General features: G+C 62.5%; 1 protein-coding gene across 1 annotated transcript in view; it reads right to left on the bottom strand.

Annotated features, from left to right (window-relative positions):
• PKD1 (polycystin 1, transient receptor potential channel interacting) overlaps positions 1-16,786 on the bottom strand; it is a 45,383-nt gene that overhangs the window by 15,477 nt on the left and 13,120 nt on the right. The window contains exons 2-21 of the mRNA XM_037732238.1: positions 14,685-14,756; positions 14,497-14,568; positions 14,068-14,237; positions 13,215-13,883; positions 12,913-13,096; positions 12,312-12,532; positions 12,004-12,119; positions 11,476-11,602; positions 10,915-11,162; positions 9,708-10,463; positions 8,657-8,788; positions 8,235-8,410; positions 7,762-7,895; positions 3,689-7,308; positions 3,343-3,492; positions 2,291-2,434; positions 1,882-2,161; positions 1,579-1,792; positions 1,336-1,495; positions 767-970 (exon numbers count right to left, since the gene is read on the bottom strand). Coding sequence (XP_037588166.1) covers positions 767-970; positions 1,336-1,495; positions 1,579-1,792; positions 1,882-2,161; positions 2,291-2,434; positions 3,343-3,492; positions 3,689-7,308; positions 7,762-7,895; positions 8,235-8,410; positions 8,657-8,788; positions 9,708-10,463; positions 10,915-11,162; positions 11,476-11,602; positions 12,004-12,119; positions 12,312-12,532; positions 12,913-13,096; positions 13,215-13,883; positions 14,068-14,237; positions 14,497-14,568; positions 14,685-14,756 — 7,849 coding nt within the window. The remainder of the gene's footprint in view (positions 1-766; positions 971-1,335; positions 1,496-1,578; positions 1,793-1,881; positions 2,162-2,290; positions 2,435-3,342; positions 3,493-3,688; positions 7,309-7,761; positions 7,896-8,234; positions 8,411-8,656; positions 8,789-9,707; positions 10,464-10,914; positions 11,163-11,475; positions 11,603-12,003; positions 12,120-12,311; positions 12,533-12,912; positions 13,097-13,214; positions 13,884-14,067; positions 14,238-14,496; positions 14,569-14,684; positions 14,757-16,786) is intronic.

Genomic DNA, 16,786 nt, shown 5'->3' with positions numbered 1-16,786 from the left:
CCACTCCCGGGTGCAGCAGTGTGTGCTCCTTGCACACATCCTCCTCTCCTCTCACACGTGTCCTCACCCACCCAGCTCCCGCCCCTGGCCCTGCAGCTGGACAGCCTGCCAGACTAGACCCCTCACAGCCTCCCTGCTAAGTGTCTTCTGTGGCTCCTCCTGACCCAGGGTCTCCACCTGGGCTCATGTGACAAGGCCCACCAGCCAAACAGGGCACCTTTTCACACGAATGAGAGCAAGGCGGCTGCCAAGGCCATGGATAGCATCCAGACCCAGCCACAGCACAGCCAGGGACACCACCAGACAGCAGGGCAGCTCCAGCTGCAAAGCTCTCTTCACACCTCTCCTCCCAGGGCTCCGCCCTGCCCCAGTCTCTCAAGTCAGCCCCCTGCCACGCAGACACAGTGCCCCCATTAGATGTGTCCTGCCCACCCCTGAGCCTGGGCTGTAGTAGCAGGTGCCTCAGGGGAGAGAAACTTTGGGCGTGCCAGGGGAATGCTGCAAGACCACTGGGGGTGGGGGGAAGGGGAAGGGAGGGGAGGGGAAGGGAGTGGACAGAGCAGCATTTTCTCAGCCCCTCCCTACATCTGGGCCCCTCTTTGACCCCTCAGTCCCCCAGAGGCACCCTGGGTTCACGAGCGACAGCAGGAGAATGGCTAAGGCTGCCAAGGCAGGTCAGAGGCCAAGGAGGGCCACGGTGGAAAGGAGCCCAGGCTGGGAGGCTCAGCTCCTTGGCCAAGCTGCCTGTCTACCCCGGTGGCTGGACCCAGTGCCCAGGAAGGCATGTGGGGCTGGATGGGAGGTGGGGCCGTCCTACCATGCACTGGGCCAGCACAGCGGCAATCTGCTGAATGTCGTCCACGGTGTGGACCCGCAGGGACACCAGGGTCTCTGTGATGTTCTTGCGTATCTGGGCTCGGCGCTGCCGCTCGTGTTCGGGCTCTGCTGCCGTGTCCAAGGCCTGCTCGTACTGGGGAAGGCAGAGGCACAGGGCGCTGTCAGCAAGGAAGGAGACTGGCAGCTACCCACAACTCCTGGGGTCAGTTACACATCAGATGCTGCGTGACGTGGAACGACCTGAGACCCTGAGCTGTTTCTTCGTAGGCAAAACAGGGCACACACAGGGGCCCTCCTGGGAGCGGGAGGCACTGGGAAGCGGGCACCGGGGAAGGCCTGGTAGGTGTGGCTGCTGGGAGCAAAGGGTGCCGCTTCAAGGTCACTGGATTTGTCTGTGGGACCTGGGGTGAGCCTTCTGCAAGGCTCCGGAAAGCATGGGTCTTAGTCCCCCAGCATGCATGCAACAGAGGTGCAGTCCCCTTCCCCGCCTGCACTCGCCTCGTTCAGCACGGTGACCAGGGCCAGCGAGTACTCGATGACGTGCTGGGGGTCAGCCTGCCGCAGCAGCCCCGGGAGCACACTGGCCGTGAGCCCGTGCAGCCAGGCCGTGAGCCCCGCTGCGCTGCTGTTGGGCTCTGGAAGAACGATGGCCAGAGACCTGCGATTTGAAGCAGGTGGTGAGCGGAGAGGGGCAGTGAGCAGGCAGCAGTCTCAGTGGCACCCTCCCAAGGCCCAGCTCACCTGTTGAGGGCGACCACAGCAGCTCCAAGCTGGTCCTGCACCACCACAGCCAGGCCCACCTCGAAGTGTGGCCTGAAGCCCGGAGGCAGCACGGCCCCATAGCTGGAGAGACTGCCCTTGTAGACACAAAACTCTTCACAGTGGCCCTGGCGACAGCGCCGCAGCAGCAGGGCGTACACCAGTGGGGCGCTGGCGTCCTCTGCATCCTGCCAGCCTACAGGACCCCATGGCATCACGGGAGGGCCCCGAGGCATCACTGAGTGGGGAGCTCCCGCCGCGCCCCCCACGCAGGCCCACACTCACCCGAGCATTCGAAGTGCACCTTGGTGGTGAGGGCGTGCACAGCACCCAGGGGAAAGAGGCGGCATGAGCCCCCCAGCGGCGGGCGGTTGGGGGACAGGCGGATGGAGGCGCAGCCCTCCTCCTCGCCCGAGTGGCCTAGCACCGTGAGTGTGAAGGTGTAGCCCTCGCCATCCCGCAGCACGCCCCGCCGCAGCACCAGCCGCATGCCCGCACTGCCCGTGGATGTGGTGGTCTCGTCCAGCACCAGCGTCTTGTTGCTGAAGGTGCGTGCCGCCCAGCGCTGCACGCAGGAGGGGTGGTGAGGGGGTGGAATACCCTGCCCTGCCAACACCACTTCTGCCTGCAGGCTCCACTGCTAGGCCGTGGGACCCCCCAGCCCCAACCCGGCCACACCCATTTTTGTGCTCACCCCTTGCTTGGAGCCGCTGCTGCAGTTGAGGCAGCGGCCCTCCAGGTACACGTAGGAGCTGCGGCTCACTTCGTACACAGCCTGTGCCTTGCAGGACACGCACTCCAAGGACACGATGGGCACCCGGCCACTCCGGATTAACACCTGGGGAGAGAGTGGGGTTACCTCCAGCCCATGTCTGCCTAGCATGCTGGAAGATTTGGGGGACCCATGGAGAATGCTGCTCTCAAACTCCAGGATTCCCGGGGGACTGGCTGCTGCCGGTGAGCTCAGCCCCTCCTGGCATAGTCGTCCCGTTTTCCACCTCCCAACCTAGGTGGCAGAAACTCATCCACAGGGCAGAGGACCCCAGGGCGTGTGTTTAGGTGTCCTGCACCCAGCTGGAGCCTGGCAGGAAGCAGGCGGTGATCGCTGAGGGGCCCTGGGAGGTGCACGTGTGAAGAAATACATACGTAGGCCTGAGCACCACGGTTTCCTCGCAGCCCTGACTCTCAGGGGCAGTCCTGGTCGAGGGCCTGGGTCAGGAGGCTGAGCCAGAATGGAACATGCTCCCACACCCTCCCCACAGCCAACCCCTCTGGGCAGGACCACGATCAGGCCAGCTGAGGAAAGTAGGTCCTGGGAGACAGACACTCGCTCTGGGGCACCAGCAGGTCTTGCCTGACAGCAGCAGGAGCAGCCACCACAAGCTCAGGGTCAGTGAGCCTCCTGGCCATCCCGAGAGGGGATCTCAGGGGCGAGAACCGGCCCACTGCATCCAGGAACAGGGGCACAGGCTCGGGACAGTGGCTGCCTCCGGGGTGGGAAGAGGCTGTTTCTCACTGTTGGTGTTGTTGGGAGACTGTGTGGCTTGAAGATTTTACATGGAGCTGTGGCAGGTTTGGAAGGAAGCAAAGCTGAAGCAGGCTGTTTTGTTAAATACAATTTGTATCGAAACAACAGAAAGTTGGGCGAGAGCGCACAGCCTCTGCAAGCACTAAAATACAGAAAACCATTGATGAGCAGGAGTGCTGGGGTGTCAGGAGTGTGGCCAAGGGGCAGGGAGCACCCACCGTCTGGTTGGTGGCCTCCTCCTTGCGGCCAGCCTTCCACACAGTCAGACTGAAGGTATATTCCACACCGGCCGCCAGCCGCTCCCGGGGAATGGTGACCATGCTGCTCCCTCGGGGCCCAAAGTTCAGTGCACACCCGCCAGCCTCCCTCTGCAGGCCAAGAACAAGGGGTCATGTGGTGTGAGAGTCCCACCCAGCCTCAAAGTGGAGCCCAGCCCAGGGCACAGCTCGGGAGACTTCCTCCCCATGCTGGGACAGGCCAACCCTAGTGGTGTGCTGGGTGTTCCCCAGCCTCGAGGTCACCGGCGGAGGAGGTAGCAGGGAGAACAGCCCTGCACCTGCTGACCTGTGTCGAAGCCACGCAGGCCCAGTGGAAGCTGAGGGGCGTCTGTTCGCCATCCTCCAGGTTAGGATCATAGGACTCGCTCCCATCCAACACCAGGTCCTGTGTATCCGACCACACACGGTACGAGCCACCCTCAACGATGGGCACCAAGCGCTCGGGGGCCACCGTCACGTTGGCCTGGATGCTCCGTGCTAGCGGCGTGTCCCCAAATGACACCACAAACACAAAGCAGTAGTGGCCCACGGGCAGTGCCAGCCGTGGCAGCACCAGCTGAGGCCGGCTCAGGTCCACGCCAGGCAGGGCCACGCGAGCTGTGCGCCCTGGTCGCTGGCAGCTGGCAGTGCGGTACACCTCCCAGCGGTACTCGGTCTGGTAGGTGACACAGTCGCGCAGGTCAACATGGGCCTCCAGGTAGTTGCGCTGGGAACGCCGCATCAGCACCTGCAGGGGCAGGGCCACGTCCACCTCTGGCTCTCGGCAGGCCAGCACCTGGACAGTCACCGTGGCCTGTGCCATGAAGAAGCTTACCAGGTTGGAGGCATTCACCTGCACACGGTAGTCCCCAGGCCTCAGGTAGGTGTGCTCAGCCCTGGGCTCATCTGTGTCCCGTCCTGGGGCCCCATCCCCAAAGTCCCAGTGGTATGCCACGCGCCGGGGGCTGGGGCTGGTGGTGGCCTCAAACTGCGCTGAGCGGTTGGTGAAGCAGGGGCTGCTCCGCAGGGCCACATACTGGATGGCGTCCTGGACCTCCAGCACCAGCGTGCGGTTCTCGCTGCCCAGGGCGTTAAAGGCGCGCACCTGGATCTCCAGCAGCCCTGCGGCCACAGGCGTGTAGGTGACGTCTCGGCCCGAAAGGATGACCAGGGAGTCGCCCTGGACCTTCTGCAGCGAGAAGTACCAGGCGTAGGCGACCCGAGAGCCGCGCTGCACGCGGGCTGTGAAGTTCCGCTCAGTGCCCGTGGCAATGCCCCGCTCACAGCAGTTGGGCACCTGCAGCCCACTCACAGCCTCCAACACCACGATGCGCACCTGTGCCTGGGCCCAGCTCACATGGTTCTCGCCCTGCACACTCACCACGTGGTCTCCGATGTGGGGGAAGCTGCGGGAGAAACGGGGCCCAGAGAGCACCTCGGGGCTGGCCCCACCCACCTGCAGGCGGAAAGTGACGGCTGAACCAGCAGCCAGCAGGATCTGAAAGTGGACAAGCTGCCCGGGCGCCACCACCTTGCTGCTGGCCCACAGCACCAGGCCCACGATGGGCTCCTCCACTGTGAGGCTGTGCGTGGCCGAGGCCCAGCTGACGGCGTTGGAGGCGTTGAGCCGAATGGAGAAGGCACCAGCCTCTGGGAAGACCATGGTGACATGCGGGCCGTGCTTGCTGCTGCCACCAGGCACAGTCCAGCACCAGCTCACATCGGTGCCTGTGGCCAGCTGCCCCCAGAAGGGCACAGAGGAGCCAGCTGCCACGAAGCTGCCACTCGGCTCGCTGGCCCTGATGCTGAGGCCACTCACAGGCACCTGCACGGCCACTTCCATGGTGGCGTTGGCTGAGCCCAGCGGGTTCCCTGCCGTGACGGTGACCAAGTGCAAGCCAGGTGTGGGGAAACTGTGGGTCGTAAACGGCTCAGGGGTCTCCCAGCTCAGTCCCTCCTCCAAGGACCAAGTGTATAGGACACTACTGCCGCCAGCTAACTCGGCACTGAGGGTGACACTCATGTTGACGGCAGCTGGGTTCGGGGAAGCGGCTACCATCAGCCACCCCACGGGCTCCACAAAGACCACAGTGCAGTCGGCCCAGGCACTGCCCAGCATGTTGGTGGCCCGCAGCTGCACATGGTAGGTGCTGGCCTCAAGCGTGGTGAGTGAGAAGGCTCTGCCGCTGCCAGCCAGGGCCGGGCCTCCCTCCCGCCGGGCAGTCCAGCTGTAGGAGATGTTGGTGCCATCCCGGACCACGGCCTGCAGCTGCACTGTGTGGTTGGTGGGGAAGCAGCCGCCACCACCCACCACCTGCAGCCCCTCGATGAGCTGTAGGACGTAGATGAAGATGCTGTCCTGGGCAGAGCCCACCTCATTCTCAGCTGTGACAATCACACTGAAGGTGCCCACCGAACGAAAGGTGTAGGACATGGTAGGGCCCCCAGGGATAGGTGTGCAGCGGTCACAAAGCACCCAGGAGTAGCGCACATCACTGCCAGCCTCCAGCGAGGTGCTGAAGCTCACGCTCCCGTTCAGGGGCACCACCGTGCGGCTGGCGTTGATGACAAGCCCCCGTACTCGCCGCTTCACTGTTAAGTTGAGACAGGCCTCACTGCGGCTCACCTCATTCCAGCCAGCCACTCTGACAATGAAGTCGCCAGTGCTGTTGTAGGCATGGGTGACCTCAGGACCCTCAAGCTGCCCACCGTCCCCCAGATCCCACAGGTAGCTAGCAGGTCGCCCACAGCCCACAGTGGAGAACAGGTACGGCTGCTGCAGCTCCAGCACGAGGGAGCCATTGACCTTGATGTCTGTGACCACCACAGGCTCCTGCACCTCCACCAGGGCCGAGTCATTGGCAACAGAGACGTTGTTGGACACGGTGACTGTCACCAGATAGGAGCCTGGGTCTCGGTAGGTGAATGTCACCTTGGGGCCCCCAGCATGGGCAGAGGTGGCTTCCTCGGTGCCAAAGTCCCAGGCATAGTGGTAGGGGAATGGGGGCCACACGCACGCCTCCAGCCGGGCCTCGACCCCCAGCCGCACGAACTGTTTCTCTGGCCTTAGGGTGACATTGCCCACCTCGGGCTCCACGCAGATGCTAGTGAAGTAATGTGCCTTGTTCACGCGGCTCGACAGCACGAGTGCCAGGGGGAATGTGCCGCTCTGCGTGAAGTTGTGCGTCACCTCCGGGCGCCCCTGCACAGTCGTGTTGGAGGAACCGTCCCCGAAGGTCCAGTCAAAGAGGTAGTGGGCTGGGTCCCCGGTAACATAGGCCTTGAGCCGCGCGTCAGGCTGCGTGGGGATGCAGGTGGCGGGTTCGATGCGCAGCACCTCCAGGACGAAGACCAGCACATGCAGGCTCCGAACCAGGAGGCCGGCGGGGTTGGCAGCGCCCACAGTCACCGTGCAGTTCTGCGCCTGCAGGTACACGTGCTCAACAGTGGCCTCGGGGCCCGACAGCACCGTGCCGTCCCCCATGTCAAAGGTCCACGTGACGTTGTCGCCCGTCTCCACCGAGGCGCGGACCACCACGGGAGCGCCCTGCTCCACGGCCAGGCTCATATCCACACTGAGCCCATGGAGCTCCTCAAAGACGCGAACGTCTGCTTGGGCCACCACGCTGCTCACCGTGTTGTTGACCTCCAGGCGTACATGGTAGATGCCCCTTGAGGCGTAGGTGTGGTTGGTGGCCGGCTGGCTCTGCATTAGGACCGGGGAGCCGTCCCCGAAGTCCCACATGTACAGAACACCACCAGGCGCAGGCAGCGGGTGTGGGTAGAAGGTGATTGGCCGGCCAGCCACCAGGACGCTGTCGCTCACGCCCACAGCCACCGAGGGCAGGGCAGCACGCACACTAACAGGCACCTGCTTTGTCAGATTCTCAAAGGCGTTGGATGCCAACACGGTCAGGATGTACTCACCTGTGGGGACAGGCCCAAGTGGGTGACAGTGGCACCCCCACCTGCTCCCCACCCGCTCAGCAGAAGCCCCCGACTGAGGAGCTCAGGGGTGAATGGTGCACCTATGGCCCAGCCCTGAGGGTCCTCGCTCCCAGGCTACATGCCAGAAGAAGCACAGGTGCCACAGCACTGAGGGCCAGCAGGTGAGGATGGCACCACCTCCAAGCGCAGCTGCACTCGGGGTAGCAGAGCAGCCAGAGCCAGGCTGGGGAGACCAGAGGGCCCAGCTTCCCTGTCTACACCCCACCTCCACCTAGCCCCTCCCTCACCCCAGCCAGGGCCAAAGCCATCAGCCCAGGTGGGGTCATAGTGAGGGCTGTTGGGGGGGAGGGAGGCAGGCTGACTCTGGGAGATTGGGGAGCCCCATGCTCACGGCCTGAAGGGCATCGATCCCCTCACCCCCTCAGCCCTCACCTGGGGCAGTGTAGGTATGCGTGACATTGTGCTCCACCAGCACCTGGGCCACCGAAGGGTCTGGAACCGGGAAGGACTCGTCGTACGGAGGCTGGAACTGGCCAAGGGCCTGCTCCCCGTCCCCAAAGGTCCACCTGCCAGGGCAGTGGGCAGGCAGTGAGTGGACCAGGACATGGGTGCGTGGTGGCGGACAGGTGAATGGGGCTGGCTGTGCCTGTGGAGCAGGGGGTGCCTGGGTCCCAGCTGAGGCTCCACCCTACAGTCACACCCTGGCCCTCCATTCAGGGTGCACCCGCTGTGCTGTGGGGTCTCTCCCAGCTCCTATGCAGCCTCAAGGGCTCCTGTGAACCCAGGACCTCCCAAAAGACAAGGAAACTGAGGCTTAGAAAAACGGCCCCTTGCTGTGGGGTCCCACAGCTGGGGCTGGGAGGAGAGCCTGGTGCCCGCCCCCAACAGGCCCCCAAGGCACTCACAGGAAGGCCACCTCCACAGCTGAGTCCACCAGGATGCCCGCCGTCAGCAGCAGCGAGGCGTCGGGGGGCAGCACAGCCGGCACCGTGGAGATCCGCAGGTCCTGCATCCTGTTCATCCGCTCCACGGTGACGTTGTAGTTCACAGTGACGTTGCTCACGTGGTTGGAGGCTGTCAGCTGTGGGGACAGGCATTGGTGGGCACCAGCGGCGGGTGGGAGGCCCAACCCCGCTTGGCACTTCTCCCCGCACTCACCCACAGCCGCCACAGCATCCTTGGCAGCAGGAAGCAGAGGGAAGGCAGAGGTGACTGAGGAGCCCGCCCCCTTCTCCTCCCCCTGCCCCCCCATCCCCACCCATTCACCCCACCCATTCCCTCTCACCCCACCTCCATCCCCTCCCCTCCCAGCCCCCCGCCCACCTACTGAGAGCTTGAAGACTGCTGCGCTCTGATAAATGACATTGAAGACTATGTTCTGGAAGGTCAGGGACTGCTTGTCGTTGATGGTCCACCGGAAGACCACGTCCGAGCCAGCCTCCACCACTGGGCTGTACCTCTGCAGGGGGTACTGGTGTCAGCCCAGGCTCTGTGGGAAACCACTCTGCCCTCAGCCTGTCGCCTCCTGCACACACCTCCAATCGGGCTGGAGAGTCCCATGCAGGGCACAGAGGGAAGGTGGCTGGGGCTCGGGGAGCCACATGCCACAGGAGCCAAGTCCAGACTGGGGCACTGAGTGTCCAGCTCTCCAGCCTCCAGCCCGATAGCACTAGTTATGTCTTAACCTCTCTGTGCCTCAGTTTCCCCATCTGTAAAGCAGACCTAGTACCAGTTACAAAGAGTCCACCTCTCTCTCAGCCTCTCAAACCCACCCAGAGCTCCTACCCCAGCTCCTCAGCCAGAGAGCTTGGCATGGTGAGGGAGGCACATGGGCCTCCCAGCAACGGGACCCACATCACCTGACAGAATAGGTTCAGCAGAGGAAGCCTGGGACAGGCTGCACAGGTCACATCGGGGCCATCAGAAACGGCCCCTCCCAAGGCCCCTAGTGCAGAGGCAGATACCCCCAGGACAGAGACAACTCTGTTCCCCATGTACCCAGCATGGTGGCACCGCAGACAGCCGACAGTTTGCCATCAGGAGTTCTGACTCCACCTCAAAAACCCCTTGCTTCAGTCAGGCGAGAACACCACAGAGGGTGCGAGAGACTCATGGGGGTTCATAAGGGGTTGGAGGGCAGAGTTTTAGATTTGTTTCACGGGACAACAGAATGCATAAGTGGAACCGCTGTCGGAGCTGCGACTTTCTAGGAATTTAGAGCCACCAAGTAGCATGAGTCGGCCAGCAGGACCCGCCTGGAACCAACGTCCCCAATAACTGAGCTGCCGCTTTCATTGGGAAGCCAGGCCTCGTGCTTTGTGAGCACCCGTCTGGGGGCACTGCCTGGGAGCAGGTGGCGGAGCCTCCGCTGTACTCACCACTAGGACTCCCTGCAGCACACGGGCCTCGGGGCTGGGTGTAGCTCGGAGGCCACAAATGGGCTCCTCCGCCGTCACCTGCAGGCTGAGATTGGCCCGGCTGGCGCTGTTTTCCGCAACAACCTCCACCACATGCTCCCCCTCACTCAGCCAGGGCAGCGCTATCACTGAGAACAGGGTATCGTTTGTCTCCCAGAGGCAGCCGGGCACGAGGGTGGCTACCAGGGCAGGGCAGGCGGCCTCAAAGCGGGCGCTGACATTGCCCCCAGCCCAGCGAGCTGTAGCCGTGGCATTGGCACCAGAGTCCAGCTGAAGCACTAAGACTGAGCCATTGGTGGGCACATAGAGGTGGCCATTGTGGGGGGCAGGGGCGATGACCCGCAACCCAGCCACCGGGGAGACCACGTTGAAGCTGCAGGACAGGCTGTGACTTGACACGCCATTGCCCACCTCAGCCCGGACCTCATAGCGCCCGGGCAGCTGCAGCCCAGGGTTCGGCCTGAGGCCCAGTAGCACAATGAACCGCTCTGTGGCCGCAAGCAGCCGCAGGGCACAGGCAGGGCAGGCCCGAGCGCCCTCCAGTTGGGCGGGCAGGCGGGGCAGCCAGGTCGAGGCATTGGCGGAGAGGTATGGGGCTTGGAGGCCAGGGCTGCTGGAAGCCAGTGGGCAGTGCAGGAAGGCACCAGGGCCAGCGTCGTGCTGTAAGCTCACGAGGTCACCGGGGAGCATGAGGACATCCTGGCCGCGGAGGGTGACCTGCGGAGAGGGAGGCAGGGCTGCAGCACATCCTCGTGGTCATGGCCCGTGGACCCCAGCACGAGGGGTGAAGGTGGATAGGCAGGGCTCTGCGCTGGGGATCTCAGCACCATCGACCACGCCTCATGGAGCCTCCCCCAAGGTGATCATGGCAGGGACAGGCAGAGGACAGGTGCAGACAAGGACACACAGGGAGAGGACACAGGCCGAGACCCAGCAGGCAAGAGGGAATGACCATGCCCGGAGAGGGAAAGAGGAAGCACAGCTCATGCCAAGGACTGGGACAAGAGCTTCTCCCACTGGGAGGGCGGCCAGGGCACTACAGAGGTCATTGGAGTTTGGAGGTCGGAGGTGGCAGGGACTTGGGAGGGACCTGCAGGCTGGGTGTGTCTGGCGGACAGGCAGGTGACCTGAGGAGGTCAGGGGACAGATCTAGGTCAGAGCCACACACCGAGTACTGTGCAGGGGGCCCCGCAGGAACGGAGAAGAGGAACTCCCTCCATAGCGTGTAGGGGGCCTTGGGGAGCCCTGGCCCTGACGTGGAGCTGTTGGCACAGGCCTGGGAGTGGCAGGAGGCATCCAGCGGCAGGCAGACGTTGGCTCCAGGGCACCAGCGTCCCCCTGGCATGCACTCGGGGGCCGGCTGGGTCCTGTTATCCAGGAACCCGCTCTCAGGTTTACTGCCATTCTCCGGGGTCCCTGTGAGGAGGGGAAAGTATCGGGGCCCTAAGTTGCCCACAGGCCATCATTGGGGATGCCTACCTGCTTGCACCCACAAGCCTGGCCTTGCTGTGAGAACAGGTCTCACCCGGCAGCACTCCCAGCTCAGTGCTGTGCCCTTGCCTCCAGCCAGCCGATCCATCCCCAGGACATTTGGAACGAGCTGGTGTCTCTGAACCCCTACTCCGTCCATCTGAGACTAGGAACCACTCTGGTGGCCACAGGACCAGCATATGTGAGAGCTCAGAGAGGCCACCCCAAGCCCTCAACGCCCACCACTCAAGAGTCCCACCTGCTGTGCTGAGGGGCCGGTACACTTGCAGGCGCAGCTGGGCAGGCTGCAGGAGCTCCTGGGTCCCAAATTCTGCTGTGGTGAGGAAGGCTTCTTGGCTAAGACTCAGGACCGGGAATACCATGACCTGGTGGGCAGGGGACACCTCAGCTCCACAGACCACACCCCAGGCCAAAGCCCAGACTCCCTCACCTCAACTCCCCAAGGAAGACGAGAGGGAAGGGAGCAAGCCATCAAACCCACTACAAGCCTGGATCCTGTCGCTCGCGAGGAAGACTAGGGTGGAAACTGCCTGACCTGGCTTTTAGGAATAACTCACACTCAGAGAAAAGGCCTGGGGAGTCTGGCATTTGCCAGAATAATGTGATTAAATGCTTTCCTCTCTGCGCTCGAGATTTTTCAACCCATCTATACTGGGCACAAGCAACATTCAAGCCCCAGAGGTTTTGAGAGAGACCCACAGTAAGCAGGGCTGGCAAGGTCTCCAGGGGCAGAAGGGTAGGTTCTAGAATGCAGAGGGCCAGCTACCTCCACAGGATGACGCGGGGCCGAGAGGCCATCCTGCTGCACCAGAGGTATCAGGGGTCCCTGCAGATCCCCACTGGGCGCTCCTACAAGGAAGTTCTCGGCATCCTGCACTGGGCCTGGGGTGGCGAGTGTGCAGTGAGGCTCTGGGTCCGGGCCCAAGACACCGGGACATCCAGAGCGAACAGACTGGGGACCGAGCCGCCCAACAGCCCCCCACCATCCCCTCCACCGAAGCTCAGGCTCCACGGGCACTTGGCAGACCCCTAACCACAGCCAGTGTCTCAGGCCCCCGTCTGGTCCCCGCACACCTCCAGGACGCAGCTCACAGACATAGCTGTGTGGCGCTGAGCACAGGTCGGTGTTGCACCACCCAGTGGGCCCCAGCCGGACGCAGTGCTCGGCGGTAGCTGGGTGTGGCTCCCCAGGCAGCCAGTTCTGGCAGCTCTCCAGGCTGAAGGCCTCGCCCTGCGGCGCTGGGCCCGCCTCCGCCCCCTGCACAGCCGAGAAACCGATCCACACGTCCAGGCTCCTGTGGGCAGGTGTGGGACGGCACAGGGCTCAGGGCACTCCTCCATCCTCCCAAACTCTCAGTAGCCCACTGGGGTGCCCCAACAGGGTCTCCCTTTCCAGATGGGGAAACTGAGGCTCAGAGCCTGGAGAAGTGCAAGCACCCATGGGGCCTGTGGGAACCAACAGGGTTCCCCATGCAGGCCACCTCCCGTATGGCAAGCCCCAGGAGTGCCCAGAGACTGCCCCAGGTCGCATTCACCTCTCCATCTGCAGAACTGACAGGTGGCCGGCCGGCCCAGCTCCTGCCTCCCTCATCCTGAGCCTACCCAACTATGGGCTCTGCACCAGTGCTTCAGAGATCCCTCAACCTATGTCCCCTTGACGAGTGGGGACAGGTACCTGGTGACCTGGGAGACCAAGAACCGCTGCACAGCAGGACTGTCCACCATGGCCAGGGCGGCCCCGGCCCAGGCCCGGCACTGCTCCTGTGCCTGCAGCCAGGCCGCCTTCTCCACTACCAGGCGGTAACAGTGCCCATTGCCAGGGAAGATCTCTGTGTCCAAGGGACAGAGCGGATGCACCACTGGGGACCAGGGGGAATAGGGCTATCAACGGTCAATGTGGACCCAAGACAGGGATACCAGGCTCTGCCCCACTCACACGGCCCTGGGGAGGAAGGGGAGATGGGAGGAGGCGCTCACCTCGGGTAGGCTCCTCACCCAAGGCCACGATGCTATAGGTGGCCTCCAGGCCTGAGCCGCCACGGTTCCGGACGCTGAGTTGGAGGCTCTCATCACTCTGCACTGAGGATGGGCACACAAGCTCCAGGGCGGCAGGTACTGCTTCCACCTGCACATTCGTCTCCAGCAGGGCCGAGCCGGCCCCCAGGGCCAGCACAGCCGTCACGCGATAGCGCCCAGGCAGCATGTAGCGGTGCAAGGCCACCGGGCCTGTGCCATCCACCTTGGGGGAGCCATCCCCGAAGTCCCAGTGTGCAGCAGTGATGGGGAGGGGGGCGGCAATGTGGAAGGCTGCTGGCTGGCCGGAGGCCAGGGGTCCGTGGGGCCCCACCAGGGCAGCCCCTGAGGAGGCAGGGAAGATGTGCTGGAGGAGGGTGGGGCCCCCACAGGCAGGGGCAGGGGGTGGGAGAGGGCTGGAGCAGAGGGCCAGGCAGGCAGAGGAGGCATTAGGGGATGCCGCTCCACACAGGCACTGGCCCTGCTCTGAGAGGGCTGCAAGGTGCTGGCCAGTAGAGAAGCAGAAGGCGCTGCAGGCCTCGGGCTCCAGCAGGCCCTTGTGGGCAGGTGAAAAGGCCACTGCTTCCATGGTACCCGAGCTGTTGTCAGGGAGGCAGGCGACATACTCCTCACCTAGAAGAGGCAGCCGCTGGACCCTGGGTTCCACCCCTCCTGGCTTCACCCACACCCTCCTTCAGGGCTCCCATGCTGCTCCTTGGCCAGAAGCCCCACCCTAGAGATTGTTCCCCAGTGCCTGCAGGGCCCAGGGCCCACCTAGCAGGGAAGGACTGAGCCGGCCCCACCTACCAGCACTCACCACAGCCACTGTCCCGAAAGGGGATGCTGAGCAGAGGCTGGCCAGCCCGGGAGACAGGCCCAGCGCACATGGCTGCCTCGGGCTGCACCACCTGCACCTGTTGCTCCTTCACCCACCGTGACAGCCACACCAGGCCACAGTCACACTCAAACGGGTTCCCACTCAGGTTTCTGCAGGGGAAGGGCAAGTGTGGGGACCAGGTCTGGTGGGAATGGTATACACCAGCCCCAGGCCCAGGAGCACCCCGTGACAGCACAGCCTCCCCTGCCCCGACCAAGCCGGCCCTGGGGGGCTCCAAGCTGGCCAGCAAACTGCCCCCAGGATCTCGTCTCAAATCTAAGAGGAGACACGGACCAACTGGGAAGGCAGAAGGGATGCTGGGGGCCTGGGGTCCAACCAGTGACATCCACCAAAAGAACCACAACTTACATTTCACTTAAATTAAATAAATTAGCAAACAGTCCTTCTTCTAACGTGGAAATCTTGTTGTTGCTTATGTCCCTGGAAGAGAGAAGGGATTTGGCAAGTATGACGGAAGTCCCCGCAGCCAAGCAGCGAGAGGCGGGCAGCCCATCGGGAGTGAGCCCCACATGCTGGCATGGCCGGGGGACACTCACAGCTCTGCCAGTGCCGAGAGGTTCGCCAGGAGCCCGACGTCCAGCGCCTGGAGCAGGTTGTGGGACACGTCTCTAAGGAGCAAGTGACCATGGGTCAAGGCCAGAGCTCCTAGTAGGCCAGGAGGCCATCCCTGGGCCCACCCCGGACACTGCCAGCACCTCTGAGCTGTGGCCTCCCACCCTTGAGCTCCCCTCTGAGGGGTCAGGAGGGGCCTTTTTAATGGAAGACCCAAATGAACACTCATCTAGGGAAACCAAGCCAAGAGAGGCCCGGGGGCCTCAGCCCTCTGTACCCATATCAGCCCTATGCCGAGTGCCACACGGTCCTGTCCACCCAGGGCCAGGATGGGCAAAGACCCCCAACCCATCCACACAGCACCAAGGCCCTCCCATTCCCTGTCCACAGTCCCATCCTCAGAGCAGAGGACCCCATCACCCCCTGTCTACAGCCCCCAACAAAGCCAAGGTCCCCCATCCCCTGTCCACAGTCACCCCATAGAGCCAAGCCCCCCATCCCCTGTCCAGTTACCCCATAGAGCCAAGCCCCCAACCCCTGTCCACAAACACCCCATAAAGCCAAGCCCCCCATCCTCTGTCTAGTCACCCCACAGAGCCAAGGCCCCCCATCTCCTGTCCACAGTCACCCCATAGAGCTGCGGCCCCCTATCACCTGTCCATAGCCCCCCCATAGAGCCAAGCCCCCATCCCCTGTCCACAGTCACCCCATACAGCCAAGGCCCCCCATTCCCTGCCCACAGCCCCCCCAAAAGGCACCCCATCCCCTGCCTACAGCCCCTGCCAGAGCCAAGGCCTACCATCCCTGTCTACAGGCCCCCCCACAATACCAAGGCCTCCCATACCCTGTCCACAGCTCTTGCACAGAGCCCAGTCCCCCCATTTCCGGCTCTGTGCCCAGCAGAGTGGTCCCACTGTGAGGCCACAACCAGGCATGACTGTGTGAGAAGCAAGCTCACTACCAGGCTACCAGCGAGCAGGGGAGCAGACGCCATCTTGAGGTATAAACCCGGGAGAAACGGGACATCCCAGATGGCCGGGTGCGGGCGCATCTGTAATCCAGCACTGTGGGAGCTGAGACTGGAGGATCGCTTGAACCCAGGATTTCAAAAACACCCTGGGCCACAGTGAAACCCTGTATCTACAAAAAATATATATTAGTCAGGCATGGTGGCACGTGCCTGTAGTCCCAAGGACTCAGGAGGTGGAAGTGAGAAATTCACTTGAGCCCCAGAGAGGATGAGGCTACAGTGAGCTGAGATCACACCGCTGCATTCCAGCCTGGGTGACAGACAGAGACCCTGCCTCAAAAGTAAATAAATAGATACCTAATAAATAAATAAAACATCAAAGACAAGCAAACCTATACAGCTTCCACACAAAATATAAGTAAAACTGGAAAACAAATAACAAGCTGAGAAAAGCACCAACAACTTAGATGACATATTACAGGCCAAAAATACCCTTACTACATGTACAGTTTAAAAAAAAAAAAAAATTCAACTATTCTAGTTAAAAAGAAAAAATGGAATATGGGTGTGGTGGCTTATGCTTGTAATCCCAGTGCTTTGGGAGGCAGAGCAGGGAGGACTGCTTGAGGCCAGGAGTTTGAGACCAGGCTGGGCAGCATAGCAAGACCTCACCTCTACAAGGAAGAAAAGGATTAGCCAGTCATGGTGGTGTGCAACTGTAGTTCCAACTACTGGGTGGGGTGAGCCTGGGAGGTCAAGCCTGCAGTGAGCTATGATTGAGTCACTGCAGTCCAGCCTGGGTGAAAGAGTAAGACCTGGTCTTGAAAGAAAAGAAAGCAGAAAAGGAAGAAGAAAAAGAAAAGGAAGGAAGGAAGGCCAGGCAAGGTGGCTGACACCTGTAATCCTAGCACTTTGGGAGGCCAAGAAAGGGATCATGAGGTCAAAAGATCGAGACTATCTTGGCCACCATGGTGAAACCCTGTCTCTATTAAAAATACCAAAAAAAAGAACCGGGCATGGTGGCGGGCATCTGTAGTCCCAGTTACTTGGGAGGCTAAGACAGGCGAATCACTTGAACCGGGGAGGTGAAAGTTGCAGTGAGCTGAGATCGCACCA

This window comes from Cebus imitator, unplaced genomic scaffold, assembly GCF_001604975.1.
Source record: "Cebus imitator isolate Cc_AM_T3 unplaced genomic scaffold, Cebus_imitator-1.0 Scaffold444, whole genome shotgun sequence".
In the NCBI taxonomy this organism is placed as follows: domain Eukaryota; kingdom Metazoa; phylum Chordata; class Mammalia; order Primates; family Cebidae; genus Cebus; species Cebus imitator.
The sequence above is the reverse complement of the archived record's forward strand: the minus strand, read 5'-3'. Positions and strand labels throughout refer to the sequence as shown.